This window comes from Eschrichtius robustus, chromosome 14 (genome assembly GCF_028021215.1).
Source record: "Eschrichtius robustus isolate mEscRob2 chromosome 14, mEscRob2.pri, whole genome shotgun sequence".
NCBI classification, from domain to species: Eukaryota; Metazoa; Chordata; class Mammalia; order Artiodactyla; family Eschrichtiidae; genus Eschrichtius; species Eschrichtius robustus.
Window position 1 is genome coordinate 40813090 of NC_090837.1, and position 24594 is coordinate 40837683.

The 24594-nt window shown below is 41.4% G+C and overlaps 1 protein-coding gene across 3 annotated transcripts in view; it reads left to right on the forward strand.

The window, feature by feature from the left end:
• Positions 1 to 24594, forward strand: part of LAMA3 (laminin subunit alpha 3) — a 244295-nt gene that overhangs the window by 116596 nt on the left and 103105 nt on the right. For all 3 annotated transcript variants that reach the window (XM_068563501.1, XM_068563499.1, XM_068563500.1), the window contains 9 exons: positions 280 to 436; positions 2679 to 2811; positions 4719 to 4861; positions 7822 to 7919; positions 8423 to 8576; positions 16553 to 16713; positions 19633 to 19741; positions 22024 to 22121; positions 23001 to 23145. In XM_068563501.1, coding sequence (XP_068419602.1) covers positions 280 to 436; positions 2679 to 2811; positions 4719 to 4861; positions 7822 to 7919; positions 8423 to 8576; positions 16553 to 16713; positions 19633 to 19741; positions 22024 to 22121; positions 23001 to 23145 — 1198 coding nt within the window. The remainder of the gene's footprint in view (positions 1 to 279; positions 437 to 2678; positions 2812 to 4718; positions 4862 to 7821; positions 7920 to 8422; positions 8577 to 16552; positions 16714 to 19632; positions 19742 to 22023; positions 22122 to 23000; positions 23146 to 24594) is intronic.

Here is a 24594-nt window from a genome sequence, read left to right on the forward strand (position 1 = left end):
TTAAAACATTTTAAAGGGTGCTACCACTATGGGCTGTTCTCAATGCTTTTCTCATTTGACTGCTTGGTACAAGTAGTGTTGGGTGTTTTCTGTGAATGTTTACATGAGCGAAAGCAATAATTTAGAGAAAAAGCAGCTCCCCCCTCAATTTGTCCTTATTTAATGTGCTCTGTCAATTTGGTGGGAGTTCTCTCAGTGATAGCTATTGGGATTAAAGGATATCCAGATTATCAACGAACCTCACTTTCTGTATCCACATTTACATTTTATTTATAAAAGACCTGAAAACAACTACTATTTCCCGGATTTGCATCATATGAGGTATGAGATTGAAGATGGCACTACACCCAGTGGAAGAGCGCTTCGGTTTGGATTTGATCCCCTGGAGTTTCCTGAGTTCAGCTGGAGAGGGTATGCTCAGATGACCTTGGTACAGGTGAGCAGCCAGGAGGAAGCAGCCTCCCGGTAAAGCAGCGCATACACTTGCCCACAGCCCTCTCAGCGAGACCCCCAAAAGGTGAACTCTCCCAAAACTAATTCCAGGACTCTTGTTCTTGAGAGCGTAGATGGGGTGCTGGGTAAGGTTGGATTTTAACTGATAAGCATATATATCGATTTCACAGCTTATTGTTGCTTTAATTTGGTCACCAAATCAGAAAATGAAGGGATTAAAGAAAGATGGCGCTTATCTCTGGAGACTTTTTATAAGAAGTTTTCCAGACGAAATTAGGCTATATTTTAACATGAGAGACATTTTTCTTTAAAGCCATTTGTGGAGAATAAAAATGAGTTAACTTAATTGAATAAAGCCTGTGTTGCTGAATTTTGAACAATGCTTTTTTTTACTTTTTTAACTCTGAATTACTATACAAACAGAAACTAAGATAAAGGAGGAGTTTTAGTCATGCTATTTAATTTTTCTTTCCCATATTTCTCCTGTCCTTCAGTCTTCTCTACCGTACCCATCTCTCTTGGTTTTGCAGTGGAATAATTAAGGAATTTACACATTGTCTATTTACCTTTAGAACTTATACAACATTTATAACTGAACGTTTCTTTATAGTCATTAAGTAGTTTTAGCCTCAGAATTTCTCTTTGAGGTTGCTCTCTTCAAGCTGTTTCTCAGTGGAGAAATTCAGAATAAAAGAGGCAAGTTGATAACGATGGTAGCTCAGTATGTGTCCTTAGCAGGTCCAGGACTAGTGCTTGCTATTTCTAAATCAGGCAGCCCTTAGAGAAACAGGGGTGGGGTCACAGTTCCCTAGGAGCCCCGATTGATTCTAACGTTGCTTCTTGCCTGGCAAAGTGCCCCATCTAAGATGCCTTTCGCTAACAGTATCTGGGATCTTAAGACACTCCACTGTTTCCTCCTTCTCCCCAAATACAGCAATTCAGTTTCTTTAGTTCTCTGCTTTTACTTCATTATTCAGAAAAAAGCAGTGCATTCCACTGAGTCATAATAGGATGTGAATGACTAAGAGCCCAGTCAAGGTATATACCTTCTCACAGGTGTTTGCAGTTTGAAAGAATAGCTGGTTAACACAAAGGAATGAATTTCTAATGGTGGATTTTTCTGTAAGTATTTTTAGTCAGAGGACTTGGGTGGTGTTCCCTGGAATCACCACTTACTTTACTCTGCCCTTAATACATTCTTGTATTTTTATTTTCCAATGTGGAACTAACCGTTAAAGAGGAATTCTGTCAGACTGAGAGGGCCAGTTGGAGTTCCTCAGTGCGGGTCAGCTGCAGCTCCTGCTCCCAGAGCAAAGGATTCTACCCAACGCCAGTCTTTATTGTCATGGATGTCTTGTTCAACAAAAGTCCCCTTCATTTCTACCAAAGGAACTGGAGGAAAGACCTAAAGAACTACTGGTTTAGAAATTTCCATCTTTCATTAACTTTCCTTGGGCCACAGCTGGATCTGGACATGTGGTCTGTGGTTCAGAATTGAAATAGTCTAGTGTCTCCTTCAAGATCATGGGCCCAGCAACACTTACAGAGCATTGTGTTGGCAACGGGACCTGGGGACCAGCAAGACCCCCTGTCCCCAGCAGAGAGCCCACATTCTTCTGAGACAGGGACTGAGATAAATTCCATATGATTTAGCAGGCAGATTTTAGTTACATCTAGATTTCATCGCTAATGTGTTTTTTGGGATCTTATAACCTCTCCTTAGCCACCACTGGTTTCTGTGGTTGTTTCAGATGTTACGCATGTGAAGTGGACTCTGGAGTGCTCTCTCTCTGGGGCTGGTGGTGTTAAATAACATACTTTCTTTTCCTTCTGTTCTGCCTTTTTATTTCTCCCAGCCAGTGGTGGTTGCCCCGTCACTGTTTCTTTCCCTGAACTAATCCATCTAACATTCCGCTCTGTCTGCCTGATCACTAAAATGTCAAAAGAGGATCTCGGTTGCTGAGGGAGTGCGTTTTCACTGAACCTTTAATTGTAAGTGATTTTAATTTATTGGCTGACTTGCCTATGTTCATCTTCTGCAGAGTTTGTCACTTGGTGTTTGTTGAGTGGGTGTGAATGTGTGTGTATATGAGTGTGTGTGTGTGTGTGTGTGTGTGGTTTCACTACAAGCTCAGTAGTGAAACTGGAATGCCATCACTGTTTGGCTAGCATTTCTTTTAACCAGTTGTCTCTTCTATACTTAATGGGTTTTGGGTATTTTTCAGAATGACGTAAGGATCGTGTTGAATGTGGGGAAGTCAAGTCTCTCCTTGTTTCGGGTTGTTCTGAGATATATCAACCCTGGAGCTGAAGCAGTATCTGGCCGTGTAACTATTTATCCATCCTGGGCTAAGGCAGGTGGGTAAATTTTCAAGCCTCTTTTGGATAAAGAAGCGATTAATTAGTGAAACATGTTCTCTAATTTTCACAAAATTGATCTCTTTAGAAAACACGAAGCCTGGGATGTAGTCTGATTGGGACACAGATGCCCTGTCCTTTGTACCTTTTCAATCTCTAAATGCTCTGAGTATTTAAATTTTGCTGTTAAATTTGTTATTAACTGTCATAAAAGAAATCAATGTAACAACCTATGTACCTTGGCTGAACCCTGTGGGTTATGATATCACCACAGGGCAAAGCTAATTTATAGCTCATTCAGGTAAAGTGGGTGTCACCTTTGTGGTGTTACTTGAGAGCCCCTGGCCTACTGCCCTAAGTTCTCCCATTGTTTCAGACAAACCAAGTAATTCAAGGAGAAACAGGTGAGGACAGGAATTTTTAAGATGAATGTGGTAAAGCATGAAGCCCAAGTGAGCTCCAGGGAGGAATATGCCAACCTCATTCAGGGGTGAGGGATTCCTGGGGGCAGACGAGGAGCCCAGTTGGAGGGCAGATCTCACCACAGTCAGAGATGAGGGCTGGAAGTCTGTTCTGCAAGGAGTGAGGGCTTCCGCTCGTCCAGGAACAGACTACTGGGAATTCCACAAGGACACAAAATGGTGCCAATGGAAATCTAATTCAAGTGGGAAATTTAAGCGCCTTTGTTTAGTATCCATGGCAGAGTCGGACTTGGGGAAGAAATGATGTACCCAGTTGTGTCAGCCAAGCTTGTAAGGCTGGAGGCTGATTAGACAGTAGCTACTAGGAAGAACTGGCAAGCTTGCTTTATCATTTACAGAGTACTTTGGCATCCATTTCCTCACATGATAAGAACTTTGTGAAACCGAAGAAGGTTGAGGAGGAAACAGCTGAGAGGCGTAGTAAATTTTCTAAGCACACAGCTGGTCTTTGTAGACAAGACCCAATCTTCAGACCCCAAACCCTTTCTAATGGACCCACTGCCTCCCAGGGGACAATGCCATCAGCAATTTGCCCTCCGTTAACTCAAACAGTTGGAATACATTGTGGTTTGTTTTCTTGTTCTCTGGGACACCTTTCCTAAGCCCCCATGTCTGAGTCAGGAGCCCAGTTGTGTATTTATTCCGTAATAACCTATGCCTCCTCCCAGATGCCACTGTCCACGCTGTACCGTATTTTCTTCTGGTCTGCAACGCCCCACCTCCCCTGTCCCCACTGTCAGGGAGCAAAGGCCATGCTGGCTGTGTTCACTGCCTGGTCCCCAGAACCTAGTTCCAGCCCTGACACATAGTGGGCCCCGTAGATGTTTGTAGAACAGGAGAGTGAATGCAGGTATTTGGAGTAAACATTTCTTCTAAAGAAAAAGCCTCCATTGGACTCCGATGCAACAGTTTTGTTTCTGAACCTTCTACAGAAGGTCCTCTGTTTGTTTAATGCAGAAGAAAACATTGCATCCTGAAAACAAAAGAAAACCAAAACTTTTTCTTATTTCAAAATGAATGCCTGTTCTTCAACAGAAATTTAAAAATTTTTAATTACATATAAACAAAAAAGGAAAAAAATAGTTTAATATCTAATGTAACATACTGAATACTTACTATGTGCAAAGAACTTTTCTAAGCAGTTTACATGTCTTAATATACTTAATAAATTTAAAAATTACAATCCCAGCATAGATAGCCACTGCTAACATCTTATCAGTGATATCTTTCTAGTCTATTTTATACATAGGCGTATGCATTCATGCAATTGTTGAAAATAAGATCAGTAAATCTGATCAGTTCATATGATCAGTAAACTATCTGAAACCTTTTCAGATGTCAACTGAATGTTCAAAGCTGAGTATCTAAAATCAGAACACTGGCTCCTAGAAAAATGCCCTAAGCAATTCTTTTTATTTCTGATAGATGCTGCTCAAAGCAAAGAGACCATCTTCCAGCCAAGTAAGGAGCCGGCCTTTGTCACCGTACCCGGAAATGGTTTTGCAGATCCATTTTCAATTGTACCAGGAACATGGATCGCTTGTATTAAGGCGGAAGGAGTCCTCCTGGTAAGAGATGGTTCTGAGGGGAGATTCTTTCCCGCTTAGAGATGGTCCATCCACAGTGACCCACAGTGACCAGAAGATAGAAAAATCATAGCTGGTTCCCTTTGAGACACAGGAACCTATGGTGACATTTGCCCTCACATGACATAATGACATAGGAGCCAACTTAAAATAGTTTTTATATTCTTCCAGCCAGCTTCTCACTGGCTAAAAAAAAAGAAATTTTTTACTCAGAATGACTCAAAGATATTAAAATAAATGCACAACCTTTATGAGCGTATGTCCCAGCCTTTCAAAAGTTTCTTTGGGATTTTTCATCGTGAATCAGAAGGGCGATAAGAAAAAAATTAACCTCTCTGGGAACTGTGCACAACGAATCAGAAGGAGCTAGAGGAAGAGAAGATCCTAACATGAGTGAAGTTCTTGGTGGTGAGAAGCGAAGGGAGAGACGAAGAGCCAGTGCCTCTCTGTGACATGCTTCCTGCCTCCTTCTGCCTTGACTGTGGCAGTAACATCATCAAACAGATTGCCTTGGACAAAGAACTCTTCATCAGGGGAAGGGCTGTGTCCTCGCACATTAATAGAATAGCCAGAGAGGCCAGGGGAGTTGTAGGGATGAAACCTGCTATTTCAGATACCCCTCTTTGATGTCTGCTTTCGCTTATAGCAAGGTCTTTTCAAAAATAGTCTTTGGCAGTACTTGGTTTCATGCACTCAGAGTGGAAAACAGAAAGCTTTTCCTTCTGGCACAACTCTTTTGATTGGCTAAATGAGCAGATCTCAGGCAAGTCCCTTAACTCCAAGCCTGCCCCATACAGTAGAGACCATGCTTATTCATGTAGGTCCTTTCCAAATCTGAGATCTTATAAAGATAATGTGAAGGTTTAAGCTGTTCATTCAGTCCCTATTTTTCTTGCACTTCTTGGTAGAAAGGTTTGTTGCTTTACTAAAGTTTCTGAATGTTTCACAGATATTAGACATGAGGAAGAGGAAAATTCCATTGAGACCAGTAACAGGGCACAAAGTTGGACTAATGGAAAGAAGAAGTTCATGGTAAAAGTTACTGCATAGGCATGGAAGAGTCTTCATGACCTTTAGCCACAGCAGTTGTGTCATAATTCATATGTATGCTTCCATATTATGATCTTACTTTCTCTAAAAATATTTTATTGAGCACTTATTATCAACCTTTACTGTTTTAGGATCTTTGGGACCATAAAATCATGAGGAGGTATGGTCCCAAGCAAAGGAAGCTTACTAATAGAGCAATAGCCATTTAAAAATTAATATTAGAGAAATGTAAATCAAAACTATAATGAGGTATCACCTCACACCAGTCAGAATGGCCATCATTAAAAAGTCTACAAATAACAAATGCTGAAAAGGATGTGGAGAAAAGGGAACCCTTGTACTCTGTTGGTGGGAATGTAAATTGATGCAGCCACTATGGAAAACAGTATGGAGGATCCTTAAAAAACCAAAAATAGAGTTGCCATATGATCCAGCAATTCCACTCCTGGGCATATATCCAGAGAAAACTCTAATTTGAAAAGATACATGCACCCCAATGTTCCTAACAGCATTATTTACAATAGCCAGGACATGGGAGGAACCTAAATGTCCATTGACAGATGTATGGATAAAGAAGATGTGGTATATATATATATATATATATACACACACACACATATATTTTTTTTTCAATGGAATACTACTCAGCCATAAAAAAGAATGAAATAATGCCATTTGCAGCAACACGGATGGACCTAGAGATTATCATACTAAGTGAAGTAAGTTGGAAAGAGAAAGACAAATACCATATGGTATCACTTATATGTGGAATCTAAAATATGATACAAAGGAACTTATTTACAAAAGAGAAACAGACTCACAGACATAGAAAAATTTATGGTCAACAAAGGGGAAAGGGGGTGGGGGAGGGATAAATTAGGAGTTTGGGATTAGCAGATACAAGCTACAGTATATAAAATAGATAAACAACACGGTCCTACTGTATAGCACAGGGAACCATATTCAGTATCTTGTAGTAAACCGTAATGGAAAAGAATATGAAAAAGAATATATCAGTACACATCTGAATCACTTTGCTGTACACCAGCGACTAACACAACACTGTAAATCAACTATACTTCAATTAAAAAATTTTTTTAATTACATTAAACCCCACTCAGATAGAAACCCGCTGAGCCGCTACTTTTCCTCTCCTGTACATTCTCCTCCTCTCTGCTGTAGACAAATTGAGGGCTGTGAAGAGACAAAAGCCTCATGGCCCGTGTACGAGTCTCTCACCATTGTGGCCAACATTCCCTCCCTTCTTCCCTCGGCAGATAGTCAGTGATGCCAGGATTGGCAGAAGCCCAAACTCTGCCCTCTCCTGAAGAGCTGCTTCTGAACTCCCGCTGTGGGCTCCCCGTGGCGCCCTCAGTGGAACATGTTCTTCCTCTCCTGACCCAGGACAGGCAGTGGGCCAGTTTCAGGCTATGATTTACCAGGATCGCAAAACATCACTTTTTTACACGAAGCCAGGAGAGCGTTGCTCTGGTGTGGGAATAAAAAGCCAGAATACATGACCTACAGCTCAGGGTTCTATAGGGATGAAGGCAACCAGCATGTCCAAGGAACGTCTAATCAATTGACGGGTTATTATTATCTTTATTTCTGAATTTATTAACAACCCAGAAGAACCGGTAAAACTTCCCCTGAGATTTGAAAATAAAAATGTTTGCCTAAGGCGTTTCATCTCCAACGCTTGAAGCTCCTGTGAGAGGTTGCTTTGTGTGTTCCAGTGAGTCAGGGGGCAGAACAAAGCAGTTGATGCAGACAGTTTAACTAGAGTGCTTCACCTGGTTATTATTAGTTTAGCTAGTATGTGTAGCTATTTTATTACTAACGTACGGCCGTCCTCCTAATGAGTAATCGTCCTTTCGGTCTTTATTTCCTAGGACTACCTGGCGCTGCTCCCCAGGGACTACTATGAGGCTCTCTCACTGCAGCTGCCGGTCACAGAGCCGTGCGCCGACGTAGGCCCTCCCCGAGAGACGTTAGTATGGGCAGCAGGTGCATTGTCGGGGGCCTCTAACTCAGGAACCTTGGGTGCAAGGATTCTTAATAAGGCTTCAGGGTCACGACTGAACAGAATGCTCTGCTTAATTCCTTAATTGTGGTTTTTCTCTGTGGCAGTGACTGTCTTTCGTGTTAAGATTCACAAAGTACTTTGCACACGGTATCTGGCGCGTAAGAGTGACTCACCCTCTCGCATGAGGAAGTGGCGACGCATGCCCAAGTAATACCCTCAGGGTCATGCATCCGGTGAGGGGAAGAGCTTAAAGTGGTATCTAGGTTTGTGGACCTTTGCTTCTCCCATTCCTCATGCAGATGAAAATGGACCATCCGATTCCTGTAGTAAGCACTTAGGAAGAGTTGGTTGAAGAATGATGAGTGAATGAATGAAAGACGGAAAGGATAGGAGCCCCGGGGATGCACCGTGATGTTCTGTGTTCTGTTCTCGGTCGTAACTGTTGTATTTTGTTGTTGTTGTTGAAGTTGCTTGCTTTACCAGCATTTGCCAGTGACCCGATTCCCCTGTGCCCTGGCTTCTGAGGCCAGACACTTCCTGCTTGATGGGGAGCCAAGACCCTTGGCAGTGAGGCAGCCCACCCCTGAACACCCAGTCATGGCGGACCTCAGTGGGAGAGAGGTGGGGCAACCTTTTCTTTACTGTCAAAATTATTATTACTTCCCAGTCCGTCTGCTGAAAACCCTTGGCTGCAATTACTTCTCACATTCAGGGGAACCTGGAAGACTTCCTCAGAGGTGTTAATTACAGGTGTGCTGAGTTCTCTGATTCGGGCTGGGCCTGGGTGGTCCAGCGCACTGAACCATGAGAAGGCTAGTCTCTGAGCACATTCTGCAGTAGATGTGGTGGGGAACATGGACGACCACAGAATCCTTTCCTTTTGATCCTCTGGGCTTATAAGGGGGCATCCTGTTCTATCTGATTCAGGGCAAGATCTCTCTACAAGGCTTCCAGAAATTACACAGTTTACCCTAAAAGGATACAATGCTCCCTGACTGCTCATCCCCTCAGGCTAGGTGATTTGTAGCAGCTGAATTCCTTGAGCTCGTAATCTGGAACTGCTACTCCCAAAGGGACCTCCTTCATGGCTCAGAGGACCGTTAGTACAGATCTTGGCATTACTTTTCTTCCGGGAGTTCTCTGAGCCTCAAAACGATTTAAGACTACACTGTTTTAAGATTGAGTTAGAAGTATTGTGTATCAACAATTAGAACTCATTACCTCAAAACGAAGACACTGAAAAAAAACTTCCTCCACAATATTTCCATTCCTTACTTTCTACAATGTTCTCTGTTTCGTACCCTTGAGGAAAATGTTTATTTGGGGGATTAAATCTATGGAATGAAAATATATATGGTACTCTCACTGACCATTTAGATGTGCACCTTTTTGTAAACTACATTCCTAACATTTTCAAGGTAGAAGTTATAGGATTTTAAGGATATTTCTTAAATTTAGTCTTCATTTCATTTTATTTTATTTGAGTTTTTATTTTACAAAAATATATACTTGTTATAAAAAGTAAAACAATATGCATAAAGGAAAACGAAGTGATCTTACTTCCTCTCCATTCTAATATTCAGTCCACTGTCTCTCTCCCTACCCATGCTGTGTGTGTATACAGATGCATATACATGCCTACGCATATATACAAATATGCGTGTGTGTGCGTGCATGAACGCACGCGTGTGTGTGTTCCCCACACAGCAGGGAGGTACAGTTGGGAAGGGCTGATCTCCAAGAAGTGATGCTAATGATTCATCAGGAGCTGTCCCTACCTCTGACTTAGCCCAGAGCCACAGCGCTGAGCTATTCTATTTGCATGATGCACAAAACTAAGCCCTGGGCTGTCCAGTTTTATTTAATGGTCGTTTTTACTGTTTTATCTGAGTGCTTACAGACTTGTGCTGTCTGATACAGTAGCCACTAGCCCCATGTGGCTATATACATTTAAGTTAATTAATCTTAAGTAAAGCTAAAAATTCAGTTCCGTGGTTGCACTAGCCACATTTCAAGTGCTCAGTAATCATATATGTCTAGTCGTCACCCTATTGGACAGCACAGATTACAGAATATTTTGCCATCACAGAAAGCTCTATTGCACAGCATTAATAGATCACTGTGCTAAAACTCAGAGACAAATGGAGTTAGAAGAGGTCTTAGGAATCATCTGGTTTCCCTTCCTGTGAAAGAATTCTTTCTACATTATCCTTGTCAGATATTTATTCATTTATCCTCTGTTGAATACTTAAATTGATGGGGGACTCACTTCTTCTAGAGGTAGCCTAATCCAGCACCTGTGGTACCTTCTGATCCCCAATTCTTTGGATGCAACCTGCTTTTCCTTTCCTAAACCTTTTGGCATCATCTTTTTATTTTTTTGTATTCTGAAATTTCATAAGGATGTGCCTTGATATAGGTAGTTTCAGCCAGTGTGCTGGGTTCTCGGCAGACCCTTTTAGCCTAGAAGCTTCTCTGGGAAACTTTCTTGAGTTATTTCTTTGATAATTTATTTCTTTATCTTTTGTCCACCTTTCCAATCTCTTTATCTAGTTTTATGTTTTGGGAGATTTCCTAGATTTTTTTTTCCAACCCCAACCCCAACTCAACCCTACACACACACACACACACACACACACACACACACTCTCACACACTTAGGTTTCAACTTTCTTTGGTCTGTTCAATTAGTTAACATCCATTTGCTTTCTAGCTTCCAAACTTCTGTATATCTCTGGTCTGTTCTTTTCCTCTTCTCAATTCCCTTTTCTTTGTGGGTTTATGATTCAAAAAATATTTACTCTTATTTTTGTGAATTTCTGAGAGGGAGGATCAATAAATATGTGTGCTAAATCCAGTATGTTTAACCATAAGTTCTAAGATGACCTTCTATTTGTGATATTCTGAAGTTTTATTATGATGTGTTTAGGTGCAGATTTATTTTTGTTTATTAGTTTAATACTCAAAGTGCACTTTCAAGATGAAGAGTCATGTCTTTCATCCTGGGAAATTATCAGTTAGTATCTCTACAGACATTACTTTGCTGCTTGTCCTTACATCTTCTCTTCTGAAAGTCAGACTGGAAGAATGTTGGAGCCTCTCAATCTGTCTCCAGACTGCTCTTTCGTATTTTTATATCTCTTTGGCTCTTTGTGATGCTTTCTGGATGACATCCTCAAGACTCTGTTAGAATACATGAATGCTCTGTTTCACTATCTCCAGTCTAGATTTTATTCAGCCTACCAATTCCATGTAATTTGTACTTTTAGTCTCAAAAAATTTCTCATTGGCTCTTTGTCATATTTACTTTTTCTTGTTTCTCCGCTGCCAATTTTTATTTCATAGCTTCATTTGCTTTTCAAAGAGGAGTTACTCTATTGATCTTTTTGAATATCTGAACACCCTTGGAGCAAGGTATGTTTCAGAATTCAGAATTTTTAAGATATTAAAAACATAAAATGATACACATATGCATAACATCTATAGTGGGGTCTGGGACAGCACCTTGTAACCAAACAGGTTAATATTTCTCCAATGAAAAGCATGAGTAGGCACACCAAGGGAGATACATGAAGACTATATACATGGATTTATATCAGTTCAGGTCAGATTTTGCCACCAAGTGCTGCCTGGTTAGGGTTGGGTTAGGTTTTGCCATCAAATGAGTTACAAAAACAGGATTTCCTTTTCATATTTTGGGGGTTCCAGATAAGGGACCATTATACTTATTCTAAAGCCTTTGTCAGACTGTTTCATAAAGTTCATTTCATCTGAAGTGAACTCATCTTCAGTTGATGATATCGTTGCCTGTCTTTCTTAACATTAGATTTCTTTATGTTGTGGAGGCTTATTTTGTTTGCTTATTGGCTTACTTTGAATGAGAGATTTTTTTTTTTATCTTCTCTGTCTTTCTCCACATCCATCTCAGCCTAGTAGTTCTGCAGTGTCTGTCTGGTCCTCTGTACCCTTAGCCCAGAGCCAGGCATTATGATGTGCCAACCTCTATTATTGTGATACTGGGGGTAGTACAGATTCAGACACTGAGCCAGTGGGTGCTTAACTCACTTCTTGGTCATGAGGCCTCATCTTTGATCTTTGGTTCCCAAATTCCACAGCTTATTATAAAGCTGAAACCCAGGTGGCAGATTTTCAGCAATTTTTTCCAGCTTTTCATGATTTGAAGGAACCCTCATCCTTTGGCTTCGAAAAATGAGCCTGGATCTGGCCACTGTCTCATATGAAGCATTTTTAATTCTCCTTACTCTGCATATGCTGAACTGCTGACCCAAACAGCCTGCTTCCAGACCTGAAGGACAAGAGGACCTTGCTATTTGAAGTTTTTCTTTTACTTATGTTCCATCATCTGTCTACTTTTAAAACCAAACATAATTTTTGTTTTTCTATTAAAACATTTTATCCATAGTTGCTGTGTCTTGGAGCAGATGGGGTACAGCAAATGTGAATTCCTGTGCCATCTGAACTGGAAGTCACCCTACATTTAAAAAACGCTAAATTCTGTCCTATTCTGATTAAAACCCTCCTTCCCCCTCCCACAATCCTTCAGCCACTGCTCCATAACTCTTCACCCCTTCAAAACCAAGAATTGTCTAGACTCACAATTTCTAATTGTTTACCTTCCACTCACACCTCAAATCACACCACTCTGGCTTTCACCTCCCACTCCATTAATTTTTTTTTTTTTTTTTTGGCCAAGGTTTCCAATGATACCCTTGTTGCTAAATCCCATGGATTTTTTTCAGTCTTCATCTATTCATCTATTTAACTTCTCAGCAGCTTTCAATACTTGCTGAATACTCCTTCCATTTAAAAACACTCTCGGGACTTCCCTGGTGGTCCAGTGGTTGAGAATCCATCTTGAAATGCAGGGGACGCTGGTTCAATCCCTGATCGGGGAACTAAGATCCCACGTGCTGGGGGGCAAGCAACTAGAGAGCCCGCGTGCTGCAACTAGAGAGCCTGTGTGCCACAACTAAGACCCGATGCAGCCAAAAACAAACAAACAAACAAAAAAACCCACTCTCTTGCCTTGTTTTCCAGAATTTAAGAGTAGTCTGGGTCTCTTCCTGCCTCTCCGGCCGCCTCCTCAAAATATCATTTGCAGGCTTATCCTCCTCTGTCTAGCCATTAAATGTTAGAATTTGTTGAGGCTCAGTCTTAGCCCTTGTCTTTTTTTTTTTTTTTTAATATTTGTTTATTTATTTGGCTGCGTCAGGTCTTAGTTGCGGCACATGGGCTCTGTAATTGATGCACGGGGGCTCTGTAGTTGCGGCACACGGGCTCTCTAGTTGTGGCGCGCGGGCTTAGTTGCCCTGCGGCATGTGGGATCTTAGTTCCACAACCGGGAATTGAACCGGCATACCCTGCATTGCAAGATGGATTCTCAACCACTGGACCACCAGGGAAGTCCCCTTAGCCCTTGTCTTTTTATGCTGTAGTCTCTCCCTAAGCAGTCTCCTCCATGTCTATCATGTTAGGTACCAACTCTACACAGATAACTCCCAAATTGGTATGTCCAGTCACACCTCCCCTTTTATATGCAGAGTGGCACAGCCAACTTCCTTCTTGACATTACCTCTTAGATATCTCAGAGGGATCTCAAATTCCATTTTAGTGTTCCCTACCTAAGTAAATGGCACCACCATCCATCTAAGTGCACAAACCAGATTTCTCAGGGTCATGCATGACTTCTTCCATTCTCTCCCCCACCAAAGCCAACCCATTCCTGAATGTACTCCCCAAACTTTTTAAAATAATCTCCACTTCTCTCCATCTATCTTTCTTGCCCAATACCCCGCCATCTTTCATAAAGATCTCTGTCGTAACCTCCCCATTAGCTCACCCACATCAGCTTCTGCTTATTGCATCTCCCAACTCATTCTCCATACTGTAGTCAGCATGCTCATTTTGATAGAAGTATCTAATCATCACTGACTTTCTCACCCCACCCTCACACATACACAGTTGGAACGTTACAATAACATCTTATTGCTCTTAGGATAGAGACAAAAATTTGTAATGTCCTCTAAGGTTGCCCCTTTTACCTCCCAATTTTATCATACCTCCTCTTGCTCTCTGTTCCTTGTCACTGTGACCTACCTTCAGTCACTTGGACGTACATTATAGGCTAGCCTTTATGTCGTAAGCTGTTCCCTCTGCCTGAATGCTTTTCCCTCCCCTCTTGGTCTGGCTGTCTGTTCCTTGTCCTCCAGCACTCAGCTTGGTTGTTGCTTCTTCAGGGAAGTCTTCTCCTCCCCCCTCATCTTCCTGACTAGCTCAGGCACCCCTCTTAGCCCTTCTTCAGAGCATTTGTCATACATGTAATTTCACATTGCATTTGTCCAGTTATCTAATTATTTGATTAAAGTCTGTCTGAGGGTAGAGACCAGATCTGTTTTGTTTACCATTGCATGTCCATCACTTTGCTGGTGGGCAGACATAGAGTAGGTGTTTAGTAAGTATATGTTGACCAAATCATTTTGAATCCTTACTTTGACATCAGGCATGTTAGTTATCCCTCTTAGCTTTGTGTAAGCAACAGATTTGATACACCCACCTTTAATGTCTTTACCCTGAAACACTGATAACTAGGTGAAGACAGTTTTGTGCCACAAAATGGGAAAGATCCCTCCAGAGTGACACTGGTTTCGTTAAAGTTCCCTTTTTCAAAGATAATAACTGATAACATATAGCGACAGTAGGGTTTCTGTTTTCCATCATTTACATCTTTTGTCTGACTTGTCAAAACCCATTATTACCATCAAATACATTCAAAACCCTTCCAACAAGTCTTCCAAAAATCAACCCATAGGACTCAGAGTAGGAAGAGTAGTAGAAATTTATAATAGAGTGCTATGATAGAACTGGCAGCCAATAATAACTCCTGGGAGAAAGCTTATCATTGGCCTGTGTGTGTTTCATGGTGGGGTGAAGACAGACAAGCCCTGGTTTGGAGATGCCCAGGGGAGAGATGCTGGCAATAACCTCCCCACATGGACCAATGGCAGCGTCATATTTCACTGTAAAACACAGAGTGGAAATGTGGTGTGGATAATCCGCATTTTCTCCCTGAGGGAAGTCTTTCTACTATTTAAGTGATAGAAAAATCACTGTGGAAAATAGCAGTTGTGGGCTTCAGAGCTGTACAGAAGGAACAGTAAATGTGAATTTCCTGAAGGCAAGGGACAAGAGGATTTTAATTAAGTGTGGTGAAGCTTGGCTGGGCCTGCGCTTACGGGCTGAAGTGGGTTAAACTGCTAAGGAATGTAGTTCTAATATTGGCTCAGGCATTAAATATGCACCTGCACTTTGATCCAGCAATTCTAATTCCACTTCTAGGAATCTTACAGAAATACTAGCATAAGGATATAAATATAGATATAGATTCAGATATATACATAGATATATAGATATAGATAGATGATCATATAACCTTATATGTTTTAAGAAAAATTAGAGACAACCTAAGTGTCTAACAATAGGGGATTAGTTAAATAAATGATTTTACATTCATACTATGGAATGGTAGGCAGCCATTAGAAGAATGAAGTATATCTGTATGTACAGGTATAGACACACTAAATACTACTGAGTAAAAAAAAAGTCGTGGCAAAAAGCAAGAACCAGAGTTGTAATCATCGTTTATATAGTGTTTACAACATGCAGATACAGTTTTAAGAGCTCTTCACATATTAACTCACTTAATCCTCATAATCTTCAGAGGTGGGTACTACGTTATCCTCATTTTTACCCAGGGGGATAGTGAGGCATACAGATGTTAAGTAACTTGCTCAAGGTCACACAGCTGGAGGCACAGTGATTCCAGACTGCATCCTCCTAACCACTAGGCAATGTCAGGGGTGGGTGTGCTTTATCTGTAGAGGGCCAGGTAGTAAGTATTTCCAGTTTTGCGGCCCATATGGACCCTGTCGCAACTACTCAGCTCTGCTGTGATGGTACGAAAGCATCCATGTTTGCCTACAGATTTTCTTTAAAAAAAAAAAGTACATATGTGTGCATTGTGCATTTTCAGATGCAGAAAATGGTTTGGAAGTATGAAAACCAAGCTATTATTAGTCATCATCTCAGGAGAAGGGTGTGTGTATCACTTTACATTATTTGCATTCATACAAGTCATTATTTGCATTCATAAAAGTCTCTTTTTTAATCAAAGAAGAGTTAAAGGGCTTCAAGGCATACTTTCATTCCTTTTATCTCCCATTGGAAATTCCTTTTTACTTCAAGTTTTGGAGTATCTTTGGCCTTGGGAAACAAGGCAAATATATGGGTAGAAGGAGTAGAGGCCCCTATAAGTAGGGTCGCCAGATTTAGACAATAAAAATACCAAATGCCCCATTAAATTTGAATTGCTCTTCAACTATAATTATGTGTTACTTATCTGCATTTCAAACTTAACGGAGCGTCCTGTATTTTATTGGGCATCCCTACCTACAGGACCACAGTTCTTAGTATGATGACATATAAAACTCTTCCTGGGGTCTGCTCAGCCCCAGTTTCACCGTTGCCTGTGGAAACGCATCCAGTACATCTCACGTCTGTCCACTTGGGCTCTCCGACAGGTGGAGCTGCGCCTGCAGCTGCGGGTCCCGAGGGTCGGCCACTACATGGTCGTGGTCGAGTATGCCACGGAAGCAGACCAGCTGTCTGAGGCCGACGTGCACGTGCAGGGCCCCGGGGCTGACCTGGCAGGCCGGGTGAACATCTACAGCTGCAAGTACAGGTAACCATCCTGCCTGGGCGAGTCCTCTGTAACTGGACAGGCAGGAGGTCAACTGTGGGAACTTCAGTTTTTATCTAACTTGGAAAGTTGTTTCCTTTTGGAGGCTGAGCTTGAAAACCAGCAGGGGAGTAGTTGTGCGACCCAGCATCTTCCCCAGCGTGGTATCAGAAGGCTTCTCCGTAGGCAGCACCTTGAAAATCTTGCATTTTCTTGAAAAGCTGTATGTTCTACTTACCATTTTGGCTCAGATTCACATGAAGCAGCACAACCTTTTTGCTTTACTCTGTGTCACCCTATGGGGGGCAGTGAACCCAGGGCTCTCCCCTCAAACACCGTGTAGAGTACATGGGTGCCTGGCACATTCTCCACTACTCCTGCCTTCACAACATGCCCTTCAGAACTGGGGATCATTAATGTTTGATGATCGTCAGGTGAAAAATAATTTGACAAAGGAATCTCAGATTCACCCTGACAAAGTTCATCTCTTCCAAGAGCGCTGACAAAGGTTTATTAAAAATTGTTTTCTTTGCATAATGTTTAAAGATGTATGCAAATGTTCAGAGTATACTTTAATTAAAGAATCAGTGCAAGGGATGTTTCCCCATGAAATTAATTGTATAATAAATGGCACTGGAAGGCAGAGGCTCCTGAGAGGGCAGGGGGGTGATAACTAGAGTGAACCCTCCCAATTCTTGGCCAAGACCTTGAACATTTTATGACCTCTATGTTTATGTGCTTTTTGTCTAACCCAAGATGACTTGAGGTAGTTGGACATTTTCCCTGTTTTGCAAATAAAAGAACTTATGAAAAGTGTTACTTTTGGTAGCTTAGAATGGAAAATTTTATGAGACTTGATGAAATGGTTATTAAATTAATATCACACTCTTGGCAACCCTACAAAATAAACTGTGAAAGTTTCTTTTCAAAACCTTAAAAAATCTAATATTCCCTTTTCTCTGGGATGATGATTAAAAAAAGAAACAAAGAATGTAATTATATATGCATTTTTAATAGGAACACCAGATGGCCCAGAGAAGTTCCCTAGAATGTTCTGTCATTTTCTGAAAATACTAGTTTCATCTGTAGGTGACATCAGCCACCACTGGGAGGTACACTTGCCCCCTGAGTCCTGGAGACTGTTGGCCACAGGGCCTGGGACATGGCTTCTCCATACCCCATCCAGCCAAGCCCACCGTCCAGTTCAGCTCTCTGACCCCTTCCATGTTGCAGATCAGGGCTTGATCCCTGCTCCACAGGGTAGAAAGTGGAGATGGCCCAGCAAACAGGAGGAAACATTCTTAATGACCTTCGTGACTCTTGACTATCTCAGAAGAGGCTGAGACTATATATGCCAAGCAGAGGAGTGATTTCAAAACTAAAGAAAGAAAGAACACCCTTCCAGGGTTCCACAAGGCATAAGCATTGTTTCAGGACCTTTGTCTGAATGGTGTTTTAAGGAGAGAAGTACATGATATTCTGCAGATCATTTAGGCTTTGGACGTGGTGACAACACCAAAGTTCTCAATCATTAGATTTCCAAGACAATACTGCATTAGACTAGGAATCACTGTTATTGTATTTAACCACTCCTAGGGAAGTCCCATGGTATCTTTTGACTTGTCTAAAATATTTCCTTTTTCTCTACTTTGCATGTCATGTGGATAAGTGAAAATGACCAGGCTGCAAGTAATAGGGTCCAAAAATATGATGCAATTGGAAAATATTTGACCCATAAAAATCTATTTCAAATGACAGACCCTTTCAACATGGCAGCTTCTCCTGCTGAGGTTTGAACCTTTCCCAGCATTTCTCAAGTGAGGTATAACTATGTTGTTGAAAAACAATATCCCAACAGAAAAGTAGTGGTGCTCGTAGGAACACCGCTTTCCAAAATAGTGCTGTGATAACTCTGATAAATCTGATCTGCCCTCCATAAGAGAGGTGATCACTAATGATTCAATTATCCAGTTATTACTGTTAGTCTACTCTTAGTAAGAATTGAATAGAGGATAAAACTCAATCTAAGGGAGTCGCTTAATATAGTTAATATATTTAACTCCCAGAGTTATGGTTGAATCCAATAGAAATACATTTTAATTGACACATGTTTTCACACCCACACACATGCACAAAAGGGAAAAGAAAACAGCTATTTATTGACTTTCTAATGTATGCCACAAACCATGGCTCTTTATACACTATCTCATTTTAATTCTCACCTCAGAAGTATTGCATTATTTCAAACGTTTTGCAGAGATGGTCATTTTCTCTTAGTATGTCTCTAGTTCCAAATTATATTTATAGACCGAAAAGTTGCTACTTTAGAGGATGAAGTCAGAAGCATTCCTCAAATAATACTTCCTTTATGGGTTTTACTACGAGGCTGTATTCTTTAGTTCAGAATCTTACTTTAAATGTTCCTGAGCTCTGTATGTCCTCTGATGCCATGGAGGGAAGGAGGATTAGGAGGAAAAGACTGAGCTTCTAAAGGCAAACTCGGGGCTTCTCAGCCTCATTACTGACGCGGCATGAGATGGTCATTGTGAGGTCAGTAGGCAACTTTAATCTCCAACAGTACCAACGATATTGGTAAATTTCCAAGAAGGCTGTGTCTTAGACATCAGACATTACTGGCCCTGGGGCTCTTTCTCCAGATGACCAAACCAAGTATTATAAAGCTGGGTGGAGAAGGTGCGCAAGGCCGTCAGCCCTGAGAGGTGCAACTCAGAGCACAGTGGGAAGGTTCTTTTTCCCCTACTGATCATGGGCTGCATCCCTCCTAAACTCCACCTCCGGGGAAATTCATTGTCAGTGAGCTGGTTAACAACAGGAGAAACTGAAGCGCAATCAGCAACCCCGCAGGGCATAAAGTGAGGGAGACCAGGGGAGTCAGGTTAGGAAAACTGTTTTCTCTTATAGCGTCCTCTGCCGGAGCGCTGTGACCGACAGCAGGAGTCGCCTTGCTGTGTACGAGCTGTTAGAAGATGCAGACGTTTGGCTCAAAGCACGGATGGCCCGATTCCTTCTGGTACGCTTCTGTTTTGACCACTGAATGTTAGAAGTATTTTTATTGGTAACCATATATATTTTTAAAAGCTTATTAAAGTTTTGGCTGGGTTTGTGTTACAGCTATAAAGTTAACCTGCAGAGAATTGCCAGTGTTATGATGTTTATTTTCCCATCTAGAAATCTGTTTTGCCTCTTCATTTGTTGGAGCCTTTTCTATAGCATCCAATAAAGTTTAGTCATCAAATTTGAACACACTTCACAAAACGCCATTTCATTAATTTGTATTTGTTTTTACTATTATGAATGAACTATCTTTTGTCATTATATTTCCTAGTTTATTATTATTGCTGGTGTATAGAAATGCCATTAGTTACTGTTTAGTTTCTTTCCACTTTACTATTTTATTATGTCTATTAGCTTCTTGGCAGATTCCTTCAGAATTTTCAAGGTTGTAATCACCTGGTATTTTTTTCCAGACCACTGTTACTCAATTTCAAGAAGAGTATTTTCAATTAATTAGATATGTACTATTAAGAGTTAAAATGCCAGCTTTGGCAGATTAAATACCCTTTTAATAGCATAACTTAAATATTGAGAATTGTGGGCTTCCCTGGTGGCGCAGTGGTTGAGAATCTGCCTGCCAATGCAGGGGACACGGGTTCGAGCCCTGGTCTGGGAAGATCCCACATGCCGCGGAGCAACTGGGCCCGTGAGCCACAACTACTGAGCCTGCGCGTCTGGAGCCTGTGCTCCGCAACAAGAGAGGCCACGATAGTGAGAGGCCCGCGCACGGGGATGAAGAGTGGCCCCTGCTCGCCGCAACTAAAGAAAGCCCTCGCACATAAACGAAGACCCAACACAGCCAAAAATAAATAAATAAATAAATAAATAAATTTATAAAAAAAAAAAATATTGAGAATTGTGATAAACAGAGGCAGTGGGATCTGGGCTAGGAAGGGGTGGTCAGGTTTACAATAAATATCTCAGGGAACATAAGATTATCTAAGCATGAAGCAACTTCCTGATACTGCTAATATTAAGCATGTATCACTCTGGGAAATGCCAGGCCAGCCTGTTCTAATATGTTTTAAATATTTGTGCTTGACAGTATTAAAAATGTTGAGCTTTCTCTTAAGAACTACCTGGAGTTTAGTTTTTAAACATTATTATATAAACTATATAATAATTTAAGACTTTTTAAAATGATGACTCTTTTTAAACATAATAAGTCAAGTGAATCTTAACCTCTTCATTTTTGGAAATTATAATGGGGCTGAATGTCCTTCTTTTAAGCGTAAGTTTGCCCTTTTTGAAATAGTCAGATGTCATTCAGAGTCAAGGCTGACTGGAAAATAAGCTCCATGAAGGCAGGAGTGTGTCCATCTTGGTCTTGCAGAATCCCACCGTCTCAGTGCCTGGCATATAGTAGGTGTTCAATTAAAATTTTGTTGTTACCGAATAGCTTTGTGATCAAGCTGGTAATAGTTTTGATTTAAAATAAAAGGTATTAAGTTAATGACTGAATTTCTTGTGTGACTCAGAAACTAGCTCTGGAGACAGAGCCCAAATGTGCCTGAGATACAAGTCATCCTCTGTTGAGAAGGATTGTTTGTAGCGGGAGCAACCCTCTTTCTGAACAACAGGCTCCCTGGTTGCCCACCACATCCCTGCCTCTGCCTGCCAAGGGGTCTGAAGAGCCAGCATCGGCCCCAGGCAGGAGAGAAAAAACTGTCAAAAGTCGCCGACAGAGAGTTGTTTTTGAACTTTCACATGATTTTGTTTATTTGTATAATTATTCCAAGAGCAATTTAGTCAGTGATCCTGCATAATAGTAAAAAGGATTTGTTGGACGTAATGATGCCAGAGGGAGTACTATCCTATGATTTTTACCGCTTTGCAATAATAGTTATAATTCCTCTGGATGAATTCTTAACGGCTTTTTTTTGTTGTTGTTGCTGTTGGGTCTTCGTTGCTGCGTGCGGGCTTTTCTCTAGCTGCGGGGAGCAGGGGCTACTCTTCATTGCGGTGCGCGGGCTTCTCATTGCAGTGGCTTCTCTTGTTGCGGAGCACGGGCTCTAGGCGCACAGGCTTAAGTAATTGTGGCGCATGGGTTTAGTTGCTCCACAGCATGGGGGATCCTCCCGGACCAGGGCTTGAACCCGTGTCCCCTGCATTGGCAGGCAGATTCTTAACCACTGCGCCACCAGGGAAGCCCTTAACAGCTTTTTTAAGAGAATGTGTTTGGCTATAACCTTGACTTTGCTGATAACTGGGACGTACCTTCTTGTATTTGCTCGACAGCATCAGATTTGTATCATACCCACTGAAGAATTCTCAATGGAATATTTGAGACCTCACGTCAAATGCATTGCCAGTTATGGGAGATTTGTTAATGAAAGGTAATGTGTTTCCTTCCTTTATCCCTTGTTTGTGCTGAGTGATACTTAATGCTTTTAAGGCTGTAGATTTATGTTTAACTTCAGAAGTGATCACAGGCCAAGGTGCTAAAGGCTGGTGATGCATTAAAAAAAAAAAAAGCTAAATCATTCATCCCAGCAATCTTTCCAGAATTCCATTATATCAGGAAGCTGACACAGTAGCAACTGGGGGAAATGGTTAAGCCTCACCCTTGAGGGCAGTTACTCTGAAGTTCTGTTCTGAGCCTTCGTCAAGACTCAACTTTGTTCCAATCCTTTCATCTCTATGTCTGAGACTCCTCATTTAAAAAAACATGAAAATAATGACCCATCTCACAACTATGTTATGAGAATTAGCTAACCAGTGATTATTGGGATTTTGGGAAGGTTGTTTGGATGTAGATTCAAAAATAATTTATGGATACAGTCATGACATCTTATGCATACGGTTGAAACCACCAAGACAATGAAATCTGGCTGTGCCTAAAAGAAATGATAGGCATGTGTTCTCTTTGTTTTTGTATAGTTTTATGTCAACATTGATGTTTAGAGGTGAATAATAATGTTTCATTGCATTGATCTCATTTAACAATGAATTTTAGTCCTAGAGAGGGAAGTTTTAAAAAGTTTCCATCTAGCTTACTTTCCTTCAAAATTAAGATTTTTTTTTTTTTCTGTCTTAGCTTATTGTATTAAGCGGGCAGCCAGAATACACTTGGCCAATCCAGAGCACTGAGTATGTTTGTATAAAGATCTCCACAGGCTGGTGGTTCTCTGGATCCTTTTGATGCTTAGACTCTGTATCTTCACCGGGGGACAGTTCATCGGGTTTTGGTTATTTTTCAATATTCTCTTTTTCAGTGCCACCTGTATCTCCTTGGTCCCTGAAACTCTTCCAACAGCATTGATTTTGGATGTTCCGAGCGGTGGGTCTTCCCCTCTCCTGCCCCAGGACCCTTTACCTTCTGCTGACGCTGTTACTGGAGTCACCTTGAAGGCCCCACAGGTAGGGCTCCCCCTCCGTGTGTTGCTCGTAAACCAGTGGTTCTCAAAGTGTGGCCCCAACGAGCCCCATCCCCTGGGAACTTGTTAGAAATGCAAATCTGCAGGCATCACCCCAGAACTATTGAATTAGAAACTCTGGAGAGGGGCCCAGCAATCTGTGCTTTAACAAATCCTCCAGGGGATTTGGATGCCCCTAAAGTTTGAGCACCTCTGCTCTCATCTGTGGAGAATCCCAGGCATGAGGCATCCGGTTAATCCTGTCTGTGGCCGCCCCATCCTGACGCTCCTTTTCCCTCCTGCATCGCTGTCTACATAGTCATTTGGCAATTTTTCATGACCCATCTTAGGATAGGTCATATTTTCCTGGGCTACTGCTACTTAACGTTGTTGAGTCATTAATTATCTTCCCAAATCAGAACATAAGTGCTTTTAGAACTCTAACAAATTTTTTGCAGCCCCAACTTGTAGGCAGGACATTCCCAATAAACACATATTGATTAATCATCTAGAGCACAAAGGTGAAGTATATGAAGGGAATATACCTTTTTTTTCGCTGTAAACTACACAATTGCAGGACTTAATGTTTGTTCTGATGCCATTATGTCCTTCTAATCCTAGAGATGGCTTGTGTCAGTTCACATTGCATAAGGATAGGAAATTAACAAGATTTGGGAGAGAAAATTTCATAAGATCCCATATGGGCAAGGCAACCTAGAATAGTAAGGGGAAATGAATTGAAATCATGACAGTAGAGCTCTACTCCTGGTTTTGCTATAAAATTAGTGTATGACCTTTAGTCAGTCACCCTCCAAGGCACAGCTCTCATCTGAAATATAATCTTTTATTGTTGTTATTCTTGTACGGTTTTTTTGCGGTTTGAAAAGACTTATTACTCACATAGTGAGGCTTTCTGGGGAAAGCAGGGCTCACACTCAAACCTGAGCAAGCATTGGGGTCTGAATCTTGTTTTCATTGTGGTTAGGAGGGGGTGGGGGGGGAGTCTGGGTGAGGGCTCCCTCTCCCATGGGCTGGAATTTGTGTGGTTAGAACTTCCCACATGTGCCAAGGGATGAACGAACACCTGGGCTTTCTTATCAGCTTGTCCAGGTGTAGGACAAAAGGCAATAGGTGAGTGATGGAGCTTGAAAACTGTCAAACATAAAAAATGGAGTCTGACCCTTTGTTACACGGTTATTACAAGTAGTGCTTGAATGCTGGGAACATTCTTGTATGGCCTTTTGCACACACAGTGTGCCTTTCTGTTGTTAAATACCTAGGAATGCAATTGCTCAGTTATATGTTCAACTTTGGTAAAAACCACCACATAGTTTTCCAAAGTGATTTTACCAAATATCACTCCCTCCAGCATCATTTATGGTTGTCCCACAGTTGGTTTGGCCATTCTGCAGCTGAGGGTTATTTGGTTTGTTTCCAGTGTTTGTGATCACAA